The sequence below is a fragment of the Aethalodelphis obliquidens genome, unplaced genomic scaffold (genome assembly GCF_003676395.1).
Source record: "Aethalodelphis obliquidens isolate GAN/ISIS:26980383/991018 unplaced genomic scaffold, ASM367639v1 scaffold73, whole genome shotgun sequence".
In the NCBI taxonomy this organism is placed as follows: Eukaryota; Metazoa; Chordata; class Mammalia; order Artiodactyla; family Delphinidae; genus Aethalodelphis; species Aethalodelphis obliquidens.
Window position 1 is genome coordinate 7366689 of NW_020838017.1, and position 14784 is coordinate 7381472.

Sequence of the window (14784 nt, forward strand, 5' to 3'; positions counted from 1 at the left end):
CTAATAAATGAAGAAAGAATGTTAAAATAGCAGCAGTTTGCAATCCCTAATGAAATAAAGAATCTAAGCAACGTTCATCAGTGGATGTTAACGTGAGTGGAAGACCCAGACGTTATTATATGCCTCCTGATAAAAGTACTAAGACATATCCTTACTAATCAACCAACAAACAAACCTAAATCTGATTCAGAAATAGAAGAAAAAAGACAACTTGAAGATGCAATCAGCAAATTCTAGACTCTGAAAAACTCTGTAGGATAAATGACCAAATTTCTTCAACAAACAAATTGTGTGTGTATATGTGTAGGGGAAAGAGAGAGCGAGATAAAGAGGGGGGTAGAATAAAAGCCAACAGACTAAGAGATTTAAGAGAACTAATCAATCAATGCAATGTATGGTCCTTATTTGGATCCTGATTCAAAAAGTTGTTTAAAAAATTACAAGACTGAGACATTTGAACACTGTCTGGATTTTTGATGATATATTGACTTCATGTACGGCTATAAATTTTCAGTACGGCAGCTGTAATATTTACAAGTAAAATGATATGATTGCTAGGATCTGCTTCAAAATAATCCAACGGTGGAGGAAATGTGTGAGGGTACAGACGGGTTCATTTATACTATTCTTTCTATAGATTATCTTGAAATTTTTCAAAAAAACAATTAAAAAATAAAATACAAGTACAAAAAACTAAGAGCCTGCTTTCTTATCTATAATGCAGAGATAATATTTCACTCACACCTTCCTCACAAACATGTTGTAAAGATAAATGAGTTCTTTGAAAGGTGTCTGGTCTAAAGTCTTGTTAACCAGGGATGAAGACAAAATTGTTGATGGCTAAAAACAAGCTTTAGACCTTATATGTATTCTAATGACAAAGAAAGCATACCTTCTACAATATATGACAAGGAATGTTTGAAGTATATAAATCATAACCATAAATTAAACCAAGCATTAGGTCTGATTAGTATTAGTGATATAGTTATTTTCAATTTATGTCAATGAAATCAGATGTAAACTCTTAAAGGAAAAGACTGCTTAAAAAATTCTTTTTGCTGTATTTAATAAGGGACAATCTGAATAGGTGATACATGCATTAAGAGGACTAACATAATATGAAGAAAATCCCATGTGCTTCATGGTAATTTTACTTGCTAGGGTCCATGATAAATGTAATGGTTAAAAACAATTTCAAGACAATTTAACAAAGGACTATCACACCAACTAGTGTTATTGACTTGTTTGGTACAGATTTTATGATTCATTAAAATGAAGTGATGCATACTATTTAGATCAAGAAAAGACTATTGATCTCAAAGACTCACATTTCTTTTCCATTCCAATCCCCACCCCACTGGCAATGGATAAAACTTTGGCTAATAAAATGCTTTCTACAACGTACAGGAGATTCAGTGGCTCCAGTTAAGTACCCCTTATTGAGAATGTCTAGCTCAACAACATTCATAGGGAAGTTTTTTGAAGTTGAAGCAATCACTTTGAAGTAAATCATCCTTTCAAATTTGGATTGAAAAGAGGAGGGGGATAGCTTTTAGGCTTTTCTTTCCTTAATGTGACTATTTCCACAGATGGCTCCCTCTGAAAATTAATGAACTGACTTAGCCTTACAGGAAATGCCATTTAGAAGGACAAGAATTATAGTCAGAGAACAGATCCTGTGATCAAAATAGCAGAACTATTATTTATATACCTTAGCAACTGTAAAATTCATGTTTTCACATAATTTTTAAAGCAGCATTAAGCAAAATTATTATTTTCTAAATCATGAGAGGAGAAAGACAACCAAAAGAAAGAAACTTTGTATTTAATATTTAACATTATTAAGCATAAAAAGATCTTAGAGACCCAGCACTGGAAATACACTAAAAACTGAAACAAAAACACTATCCAACCAAGTTGGCATTTATCAATGATCCCCTTTATTTAAGAATACTCTAATAGTACATGTCCCTTAGACATTTACAAAGTAAGCAAAATAATTAAAACATCTACCTTATATTTAAAACCCAAGTAATTTAAAACACTGAGTAGATTGAATAGTTTAAAATCTATGAGTTTATCATAATATTGGAGGTGGTGTGGGACAACAGAAACGACACTCATGTGCTACTTCTGCAGGGGGTAACTCCACTCCAATACATATTGCCAATAACAATACAATGTCAACATGTAATAACACAACTCCTTACTCTGAAAATTGGTCATTAACATTAAACATTTACCCAGCCTTTTCAGGAAAGACTGTAATTCATTCCTAGTTGATAAGAAAAAGTCCTTTACAAAAGAATGCCAGCTAACACATACAGAAGGAAGGACAGTAGTAGAAGAACGTGTGCAATCTCCAATGTAATGACCGATTCAGGTAAGGGCAATCGGTTCACTAAAACCATTATGTGAAAGATTGCTGAACAATAAAGATAGTCACACTGTGTCTAAGCATCACTTCATTGACTACTTGCTAATTGTAAAGACAAAAATTTACCTTTATAGTGGAGAGAGCTAGTGGTAACCACCTTAACCAAGTCATTAAACCTGGCATTGCCAATAGTAAGACACTTGACATCATATGCCTCTGAACAGAATTCTTCTTAAAGTATTTGTTATTATCCATGAAATATTCTCATAATAATGTTTAAAATGAATTTAATCAAGCCCCTAGACCTAACTTACAGTTTAGAAGAAGTACAAAGGATGCACAAGCTTCGAATAGTCCTAGATTGAAAACAAGAGCTAAAAGGACATTTTGGAGACAATGGGGAAACTTGACTATGGACTGGATATTAGATGATATAAGAGAATTACTGTTAATTTGCTTAGCTGTGATAATGGTATTGTAATTTTATATATATACGCATATACATAATTTTATATATATATATAAATTTATATAATTTGAGAGGCTCCTATTTCTAAAAGGAAGATGTTGAAGTATTCAGGGATGAATTATCAATGTTGGAGACTTATGTTCAAATGGCTCAGCAAGAAATATAGATAAGAGACTTTATAAACTTGCAGCTAAACAAAACAAAACTTTCAGCTATAAGATAAATAAGGTCCAAAGATCTAACGTAAAACATGGTGACTATAGTTGATAACACTATTGAATAAGTGACATTTTCTAAGAGAGTAGACTTAATGTTCTCATAAAAAAGATTTAGGGCTTCCCTGGTGGTGCAGTGGTTGAGAGTCCGCCTGCCGATGCAGGCGACACGGGTTTGTGCCCCGGTCCGGGAAGATCCCACATGCCGTGGAGCAGCTAGGCCCGTGAGCCATGGCCGCTGAGCCTGCGCGTCCGGAGCCTGTGCTCCACAACGGGAGAGGCCACAAGAGTGAGAGGCCTGCGTACCGCAAAAAAACAAAACAAAACAAAACAAAAAAAAGATTTAAAAAACTATAATCCAATAATGATTATAGTAATGATTACACAACTGTATATTATTTGTCAAAGTTATCAAACTGTACCCTTAAAACTGGTGAATTTTATTTTATGTAAACCATACCACCATAACAGCTGATTAAAAAATTAAATAAAATATAAAGTGCTTAAACTCCTCCCAAAAAAAAGAAAAATAGATAAAGCAAATATGACAAAATGTTAACGGTTAAATCTGGGTGGTATACAAGTGTTCACTGTAGTATTTTTTTCAACTTTTCTATAAATTTGAATAATCTTATAAGCTGAGAAAAATAAGTAAAAATTACTTTAATATAAGATATAATTAGATAACAGTCATGTTTTTAGAAGTAACAAATAGATTTCTTGACTGAGATGGTGTTTGACATAGTTAAATAACGAGACCAGTGGCATTTACTATTAAGAGTGAAGTTTTCAGGTGAAGTTTTCAGGGCTCAAAGGAAACCTGAGATAAAAGTAGGAAATGCTCCAACAACACATTAAAAGGATCATACACTATGCTTAAGTGGGATTTATCTGAGGGATGCAAGGATTCTTCAATATACACAAATCAATCAATGTGATACACCACATTAACAAATTGAAGAATACCATATGATCATCTCAGTAGATGTGGAAAAAGATTTTGACAAAATTCAGCACCCATTTATGATTAAAAAAAGCTCTCCAGAAAGTGGGCATAGAGGGAACCTACCTCAACATAATAAGGGCCATATATGACAAACCCACAGCAAACATCACCCTCAACAGTGAAAAACTGAAAGCATTTCCTCTAAGATCACGAACAAGACAAGGATGTCCACGCTCGCCACTTTTATCCAACACAGTTTTGGAAGTTCTAACCATGGCAATAAGAGAAGAAAAGAAATAAAAGGAATCCAAGTTGGAAAAGAAGAGTTAAAACTGTCACAGTTTGCAGACGACATGATACTCTACATAGAAAATCCTAAAGATGCTACCAGAAAACTACTAGAGCTCATCAATGAATGTGGTAAAGTTGCAGGATATAAAATTAACACACAGAAATCTCTTGCATTCCTATACACTAACAACAAAAGATCAGAAAGAGAAATAAGGAAACAATCCCAATGACCACTGCATCAAAAAGAATAAAATACCGGAATAAACCTACCTAAGGAGGCAAAAGACCTGTACTCAGAAAACTATAAGATACTGATGAAAGAAATCAAAGATGACACACAAACAGATGGATGATATACCATGTTCTTGGATTGGAAGAATCAACATTATCAAAATGACTATACTACCCAAAGCAATCTACAGATTCAGTGTAATCCCTACCAAATTACCAATGGCATTTTTCACAGAATTAGAACAAAAAAATTGTACAATTTGTATGGAAACACAAAAGGCCTGACTAGCCAAAGAAATCTTGAGAAATAAAAATGGAGCTGGAGGAATCAGGTTCCCTGACTTCAGACTATACTACAAAGCTACAGTCATCAAAAGAGCACGGTACTGGCCCCAAACCAGAAATATACAGCAATGGAACAGGATAGAAAGTCCAGAGATAAACCCACACATCTATGGTCAACTAATCTATGACAAAACAGGCAAGGATATACAATGGTGAAAGGAAAGTCTCTTCAATAAGTGGTGCTGGGAAAACTGGACAGCTACATGTAAAAGAATGAAATTAGAACACTCCCTAAACCATATACAAAACCAAACTCAAAACGGATTAAAGACCTAAATGTAAGGCTAGATACTATAAAACTCTTAGAGGAAAACATAGACAGAACACTCTCTGACATGAATCAAAGCAAGATCTTTTTTGAACAACCTCCTAGAGTAATGAAAATAAAAATAAACGAATGGGACCTAATGAAACTTAAAAGCTTTTGCATAGCAAAGGAAACCGTAAACAAAAAGACAACCTACAGAATGGGAGAAAATATTTGCAAACAACGTGACTGACCAAGTATTAAACTCCAAAATATACAAATAGCTCATGCGGCTCAATAACAACAACAACAACAAAATCCAATCAAAAAATGGGCAGAAGATCTAAATAGACATTTCTCCAAAGACAAAGATGGCCAAAAAAGATGAAAAGATGCTCAACATGACTATTAGAGAAATGTACATCAAAACTACAATGAGGTATCATCTCACAATGGTCAGAATGGCCAACATCAAAAACATTTACTAACAGTAAATGCTGGAGAGGGTGTGGAGAAAAGGGAACCCTTCTACACTGTTGGTGGGAATATAAATTGGTACAACCACTATGCAGAATGGTATGGAGGTTCCCTAAAAAAACTAAAAACAGAGCTACCATATGATCCAGCAATCCCACTCCTGGGCATATACCCAGAGAAAACCATAATTCAAAAAGATACAAGCACCCCAATGTTCACTGCAGCACTATTTACAATAACCAGGACACAGAAGCAACATAAATGTCTATTGACATTTGAATGGATAAAGAAGATGTGGTACATATATACAATGGAATATTACTCAGCCATAAAAAAGAATGAAATAATGCTATTTGCAGCAACATGGATGGACCCAGAGGTTATCATACTAAGTGAAGTAAGTCAGACAGAGAAAGACAAATATCATGATACTGCTTATATGTGGAATCTTAAAAAATGGTACAAATGAACTTATTTACAAAACAGAAATAGAGTCACAGAGGTAGAAAACAATCTTATGGTTACCAGGGACGAAAGAGGGGGAGGAATAAATTGAGAGATTGGGATTGACATATACACACTACTATATATAAAACAGATAACTAATAAGGACGTACTGTATAGCACAGGTGACTCTACTCAATACTCTGTAATGACCTATATGGGAAAAGAATCTAAAAAGAGTGGATATATGTATATGTATAACTGACTCACTTTGCTGTACAGCAGAAACTAACACAACATTGTGAATCAACTATACTCCAATAAAAATTAAAAAAAAAAAAAAAAGAAGTAGGAAATGCAAAGGGAAAAGTTTCTAAAGAGAAAGGGCAGGAATCAGTGCTGGAATCGGCACTGGAGAAAATTAAGACGGAAATATCGCAAAGCTACAGAATGTAACACTTTGTCATCAGTTTAATCTTTGAGATAAGCAACTAAATTATATTATTCTTCCCAACCTTAACCTTACCTCATGGTTTAATATTAAAATTCTTTTTGGTAGTTTAGACAAAAGTCATATTTGATGGAAGAGATATTTATGTCATCAGTCCTCAGGGTCAAATACAGCCCACGCTGTCCCGCCAAGTCTAAGGTCGAGTCTATACAAATTACTAGACAAACCATTTTCCTGTGAATCTGTAAAGCTCAATAGTGGAGCCACCACTGGGATTTCTAGGTATGCTGATTTCAGTCATCTTAATAATGGAGTCGATTGACTACAGAATCCCATCGGTTGCCAGGCCATCACCTTTATTACCACAAGGAAAAATGAGTCAATTGAAAAAGGTCAATTTAGTCAGACCATGTAGATCCTGTTAACTACTTTTCTGGAATTAGACTCTTGTCATCAAATAAGAAAATACAGATGCACTGACTACAATAACAGAGGAGTTCTATTATAATTGTCCTCTTAAATTTGAATGGTAAAGATTCAATACATGCCTAAGTCATTGCCTACAGGTAACTTGGCTTTGGACTCAGAACTTCATTTCAGAGTTACTTTTTACTTTCAAAACTGATACAAAGTGGATATGGAGATAGGGAAAAGTCTAATTTTGCCTTCCAAATCTTGTCTTGCAGTATGTCTATGAAGAAACAGATAAACAATCCATGAATTTTTATCTATTTTTTTCTACCCATTAGGAAAGAGTAAGCCATATAATTCTACTTACTAGCTAAACAAGTTCTATCTGATCTCTGAGTATGTTTTGTCACTTGTAAAACAGAAATAAGATACCTGTAAATCAGGGCTGACCTACATGCTCTGCCTCCCTTAAAGGGCTGAGATAGGTAAACTGAATACTTTGAAGACTGTTTTCAGATCAAACTTTTAAAATCTCATTTGCTTAGATTACATTTTAATTTGGTTTATAGCTATCCATATTCCATTGTGCATCATGTAAGAAAAAAATTGGTAGGATTCCATTTTTACTACCTAGTGAAAATAAGGTTAGACAAAATCATCTATGTAGAACTCCAGCCAAAAATACTTAACATGAATCTAGTGAAACAATTAGTCAAAAACAGATGTGGGGACTTGCCTGGACTTTTCAAAAATGTTAGTGTCATAAAAACCAAAAAAAAAAAAGGCAAGAGAAGGGCACAATTTAGGTAAAAGGGAAACAAGACATAGTGATCAGATGCAATCTGTGACCCTTGATGGGGTCTTGGATAAAACAAAAAATAAAAATAAGAAAGAATATTTTGGGAATAACTGGGGCAATTTGCTCTGTATCTTAGATAATATTATTTTATCAACAATAAATTTATTGAGTGTGATAATAATATTATGGTTATGAAAGAAATGTCCTTGTTTTCAGGAGAAATATGCTGACATATTCTAGGAAAGAAATGTTATGCTGTATGCTGCTTACTTTCAAGTGGTTCGGAAAAAATTGTTTTTTAACTATCTAGAGAGAAAGCAAATGTGGCAAAATGTTAATAGCTGAAGAATCTAGGTGATGGGTATCAGGTTTTACTTTTCTCTTCTTTCAACTTTTCTGTACATTTGAAATTTTCAAAAGACTATGGGGGGGAATGAACACTGCATAAACAAAACAAAACAATGAAAAAATTGTATCAATTTTCCAATAATAAAATTATACTTTCATTAACCTAATTTTCTAAATGAAAATAAATTCACTATGTTATAATACTGAGGTATATTATTTAAGAGCAACATTAATCTTTCTTATACACAAAACTGACAAATTAACTGGACTTAATTACATAGTAAAAAGGTCTCACTGAAGGATTTCCTTTGAGCAAAAGGTAGTGTCATTTCTAAAAGCAGGATAGAAACAGATCGAATGTTACTATTGCAAAGATCACAGAAATTAACTAAATCCTTATACACTAGCAGACCAGTATCTACATGTTTTTTCAGGACATATAACTTTACATTTTTCCTCAAAAGATAACTTAAAGGCAAGTAGAACATGTATCTTACAGTTAACAGATGTGATGGCTCATATTTTATCATATACTTCACTTTAACCACTCTGCAGGTAAGCAAAGTAAAAAAACTAAGACAATTAATTGCAGTCCATAGGCAGAAAACATGACATTCTACTCTAGAAATGCCATTTTAACTCTAGAGTAGGAATGCTATAAAAAGAGGGGGAAAAAACCTCTAATAAACACTAGACTTGGATGATAGATGAAAACAAATTAAGATTGTGAGATAAAGAAAATAAGCCTGCCTTAGACTGAAAACTTTTCCTACAGATTTTTGAGTGAAAACTTTCTAACTAAAATTTTATAATTTCCTTTGTATCAAACCAGTATATTTATGTGTATGTGGTATTCTCAACAGAATGTGAGGCTTTCTTGTCCTGGCAGAAGGTTGAACAACTGCCCATTAGCCCCATAAGAAATCAGAAAGTATACTCAGGAATTTCTTTTTAATGGGTTCATTTAAGTATTAACTAGAAAGAGCATCATCGTTAACATGAGCTAACAATTTATGTTTTTATAATCTCTTAATTAAATAAATTCCTAAAAAATTTAAATACCCTGTTAATGTGGAGTTACATTCTCTGCTTTAAAATCTGTTTGCTAGTATAGATTCCAATTACTATGTTTTCGTAGGAAATATATAGTATTTCCTTTACCAGATAAGCTCTATAAATGGAAAGAAAAATAAGAATATCTTTACGAACTAACCTAGTTTTAGCAGTCCTTCCCTTTTTGTAAATAAGATGACAACAGTGTGAATTGTAATAGAAAAGAACAAACTTCATAAAATGTTATACCTTTATTTTCAAAATAGCATTTTATTTACCTTGTTAATGGACACTACCAAAGCTGGTTCCACTTTACCTTCGATTTCTTCTGGAGTGTAAAAACAATAGAGTTTACCCCCTCTTAAAACACAATACAACCTTCTCCAACTAATCAGACCTTCTACCATTTGCTGAAAAAGAAAAATCAAGAAACTCTCAACTTTAAATCATTATTTATCATCTTAACTCTAAATTCAACAAAATACTTGAATTAGCAAAGTTAGTTTTTTGAAATGTTTTAATGTGATAGAGTTACCCATTAATTTACGATACAATAAGTCAATAGCCCAAAGTAAAAAAGTAAGTTTGCATCAGAGAAGAAAGGTGTGGAATTCTCAAAAGCATTAAGCAAAATAGAGGTAATAATTATCACATAACTTTTATATACATAAAATCATAAATCAATGCAGTTTTAGAGAAGCTAGTCTATTAAAAATTAGTGATTGGAATTCCACAGCAATTCACGTACTGACTCAGGAAAAGTATAAAAGTAACTGAATATTCAAAATAATTGAATATTCAAAATATTCCCTTACTGTTCTAAGAACACTGGAAAATGTTGACTTCCCTGTAAGAATGCAAATTTTCTTTCCTCTTAATGGAATCTTTTTTAAAAAGCTATTGATTCATTGAGGCCCATAATTAATTATTTACTGAATACAAATAACTATGGTTATAAATAAATTAGGAGTAGGTGGCACAGAGGCAGCTTTGGAAGCCCAGAGGCCTAAACTGTGCCAAGAGCTGTCTGCCAGAAAGGCCTTCATGTGAAAGGTGTTGAGCAGTCCTCATCAGTTTCCACAAGGAGTCCTCTGGTACTGATTATCCTGTTACTGCTATTAATGAAGCAGAGGAACCTGGAAGAGGTAGCCCCTTAGCCATCAAAACTGCATCAGACCCCTCCCCTTCCCTACCTTCTCACTCCCAGCTGCACCCTCCCCCCACATTTGATGTCTAACAAAGAGAAAACTGTCATTTAAGAGAAGACTTTATTAAAAAAAAAATACTTCACAATATCAGAATGCCAAACAACTGCCAGGATATTAAGATCAAAATTAGAGCTATAATTGTTGCAGGATATTTAAAGTTCTCTAACCTGCTGATTAAGAAATCCTGCAAACGCATCCTCAGCCATACAAGCTGGTTGGGCGACTAATCGGCAGCACATGTTACCATATAAGGGAAGCCAAAACGAGGACTCTTCTATTTAAATGAGAAAAAAATCAAGTTATAAATATATGTTTATTTCAGGTCATTATTATACATTTTGATTATTTTTACAATTTTTTTTTGCTTTATATAAGAACATATGTAAAGGTTCATCCTGCTCAAATGACTGTATTCAATGACAAAATCAAATAAAAGAAAGCAGTCAGGACAGGATGGTATTAAACTGATAGTTTACAGCATGCTATCACCTGGAGTAGACATGGAACGTTTAGTCTCTTGATCTCTTGTTTGATCTTAAAGTAATTAATCAATGGAGGTAGTTCAGGGCATATAAGTAAACTCATGTATTTTAAAAAACATCCTAATAAAGTGATTTTTGTTTGTCAAATTCTACTTTTTGCTCTGATTTTCATTATAATAATTAGCAAAGTGATGCTCTGAATAAAACACTTCAGGGCACAACTTTATGATAAGAATTTAATAATAACCCTTTTGACCTTTCCCCTTGTCCCTTCCCTTACTGAACAACTCAGGTGTAAGCCATTATGTGGAGTCCACCACAATGCGTATCTGTGCCAGGAGTTGGGCAGGGGGCGGGCGGGAAGCAGTAGTGTGCCAGAGCTGGGTGCTGGGGCCAGTCAGGGTAAGGAAGGTGAGTGGGAGAGCTGCCTGGCATGAGGAATCAGAGCCTGAAGGGGCTGAGGAGGACGGATCACATGGGGAATATAGAACCCAAAAGGGGTCTCTGCTCAGTGGCCGGCCTGGCGTGGGGAGGAGGGGCCCAGGTAGAGTAAGGAGGGTATCTGTGTGCGGTGCTGCCCAAGTGAGGTGTCCGAATCCAGGGAAATTAAGAAGAGTGCGGGGGGCGGTCCAGCCACGGGAGTCAGTTTGAGAGTAACGAGGGGACCATTCACACATTTGGTGACCCAGACCAGTGTGTCAGAGCCTGGGGAGATGGAAATGCAAGCAGAGAGACAGCCGGGTATGGGGTGTCAGAGCACAGCAGGCTGAGGACGGTGTTCACATGGGCTGAGGAGGGCAGCCCTGGTGGGGCTGTGTGAGCCTGAGCAAGGTAAGGAGTATCCCTGTGGGGCCAGGGGCAGCCCAGAAGGGGAGTCAGAGCCCCGGCAGGAGAGAGAAGCAGTTATGTGAGAAAGATGGAAAATGGTTGCTTTTAAGGAGACTGACCAAAGAATAAAAAGCATTAAAGATAATAGAAGACAGGTTTCTCACTGTCAGAGGAAGGAATTACAAATGTGCAGAATGAACTCTTTGGTATTGGATTAGAACTAGACATACTGGTGTGAACTCATGGTTTTCAACATACAGAGATTAAGAAATGCATGACATACAGAGTGAAGTGAGTCAGAAAGAGAAAAACAAATACCGTATGCTAACATACATATATGGAATCTGAAAAAAAAAAGATGGTTCTGAAGAACCTAGGGTCAGGACAGGAATAAAGATGCAGACATAGAGAATGGACTTGAGGACACGGGGAGGGGGAAGGGTGAGCTGGGACGAAGTGAGAGAGTGGCATGGACTTATATACACTACCAAATGTAAACTAGATAGCTAGTGGGAAGCAGACACATAGCACAGGGAGATCAGCTCGGTGCTTTGTGACCACCTAGAGGGGTGGGATAGGGAGGGTGGGAGGGAGACGCAAGAAGGAGGGGATATGGGGATATATGTGTATGTATAGCTGATTCACTTTGTTTTACAGCAGAAACTAACACACCACTGTAAAGCAATTATACTCCAATAAAGATGTTAAAAAAAAAAAAGAACAAATGCATGACAGGACTTCCCTGGTGGTGCAGTGGTTAAGAATCCGCCTGCCGATGCAGGGGACATGGATTCGAGCCCTGGTCCGGGAAGATCCCACATGCTGTGGAGCAACTAAGCCCGTGCACCACAACTACTGAGCCTGAGCTCTGGAGCCTATAAGCCACAACTACTGAGCCTACATGCCACAGCTACTGAAGCCCGTGCACCTAGAGCCCGTGCTCTGCAACAAGAGAAGCCACCACAATGAAAAACCTGCGCACTGCAATGAAGACCCAACACAGCCAAAAATAAATAAATAAATTTTAAAAAAGAAATGCATGACAAAATATATATACATGTACGTCCACTGAGAGGGCCTAGGAAAAGTGACACCTAATAGTGACAGTCTAATAGCAATGAATATACCTATAGCTCAGATCATGTCTTCTAAATATTATTTCTATTAAAAAGAACCAGTCTTCCTTGGAGAAACGGATGACTCCAGGACTGAGGCAGGGAAAGTACATGATGAGCCTGAAATATCTTGTTATGCCTTACGTAAGGAAGTACTCAATGAATGAGGAGGACATGTAAAAAGACACAGAAGCCATCTTGAATGTGCTCCCATTGGCCAAAATGGAGACAATCTGAATCTTAAACAAGATATTAGCAGATTATAAGGCACTGAATAAAACTGTAAAACATGAGTCCATGTTGATATAAATAAATCAATGAATAAGTTGAAAGTCTAATAAATATACTTAGTTTCAAAGTATCCCCCTCCCACACATAAAATATGTATTAATTACAAAGAGGAAAACAAAAAGAGTAACTTAACAGTAGAGAAGCTTAACAGACACCACCCTAATCAAGTGAACATCATCAGTAATGGGATGAATCAAAAGATGCCACCTGACAGAATGCAATGAGAACGCAGCATCACCTCTGCGATATTTCTGCCAAAGACGCATATCCTGCGTCTCAGTCCAAGAAAACATCAGACGAACCCAAACTGAGGGAACTTCTACAAAATAACTATGATGTTTAAAAATGTCAAGGTTATGAAAGCCAAGGAATGACTGGAGAACTGATCTAAATTGAAAGAAACTAAAGAAGCATGATGATTAAATGCAATGCGTGAATCTGCACTGGATCCTTTTGTCATAAGGGACATTATTGGAGTAACATTTGAATGGTGTCTGTATTAGTAGAAATAATAGTAATGTATTAATGCTGACTTGAATAGCTGTAGTGATGTAGCCAGATGTCTTTTAGTAGGAACAGGTATTAACATATTTGGGAGTAATGAAGCATCAGGTAAGCAACTTGTTCTCATATATTTTGGGGGGAAAAAAATCTTGATATTCAACTTTTAACTGTTCTGTAAGTCTGCAATTGTTTAAAAAGTTCTTTCAAAAAACATTAAGATAGTCCTTTAATGTAGTGTGCAGGCAGGTATACAACCTTTATAACTGTATGGAAGGAAAGCACTGCATAATTTATTCTGTGTTTTGGGGTATAAATAAAAATGCAACATACGGTCCTATGTTCACACTGGACCACATAAAAAATATCTGTAAAGTTTTCACTGCACCCATGTTGGTAACTGCCTATTAAATGACTAACCATTGGCTGTTACTATCATTGACCAAAAGGTCTTAGTAAGTCCGGAAAATAAAACATTTTTTGTAAAAATACAATTATTTAATATATAGAGGCAGTGTAGCCAAGGCTTGACACATCAGTTAAATGAAAAAGACCAGCATAAATGAAGAGCACAAAGTTAACACAAAAACAGTTTTTTAACAATTTACCTGCTCAACATTCTACTAAAGAATAGCATACCACAAATTGTCTGGGACTATTCAACTCTTTGTTAAAGCTGCTGTCTTTTAGAAACAAAGGGTTTGATCTGAGAGAAATAAGTGTATAAATACAATAAAGTCAATGATTTAAAAATGCAGACATAAATAAATGAGAATCTCCTTTTGTAAAATAGGCAGGAAATGAAATAAAAATTCTATAAAAGCATGCATCTACGTAATACAATTGAAATCACCCTTGTGATTTATGAGTTTAAAGTTTGAAAGGGAATTTATTTATTTATTTATTTATTTATTTATTTTTGCGGTACGCAGGCCTCTCACTGTTGTGGCCTTTCCCGTTACGGAGCACAGGCTCCAGACACACAGGCTCAGCGGCCATGGCTCACGGGCCCAGCCACTCCACGGGATGTGGGATCCTCCCGGACCGGGGCACAAACCCACATCCCCCGCATCGGCAGGCGGACTCTCAACCACTGCGCCACCAGGGAAGCCCCAAAAGCGAATTTCTTTACATAGCAAACCCAGATTTATGAATGGCTTGTTTTTAAGTTAGGATCCACCTCCTAAAGAAACAGAATCATAAATGATTAGTTTTTCAGACCAGTCACAATCAATAATGTATCTGGAACCTAAAT

At 35.6% G+C, this 14784-nt stretch overlaps 1 protein-coding gene across 1 annotated transcript in view; it reads right to left on the bottom strand.

The window, feature by feature from the left end:
• RTKN2 (rhotekin 2) overlaps nucleotides 1-14784 on the bottom strand; it is an 80528-nt gene that overhangs the window by 13659 nt on the left and 52085 nt on the right. The window contains exons 8-9 of the mRNA XM_027091844.1: nucleotides 10480-10586; nucleotides 9383-9514 (exon numbers count right to left, since the gene is read on the bottom strand). Of these exons, the coding sequence (XP_026947645.1) occupies nucleotides 9383-9514; nucleotides 10480-10586 (239 nt within the window). The remainder of the gene's footprint in view (nucleotides 1-9382; nucleotides 9515-10479; nucleotides 10587-14784) is intronic.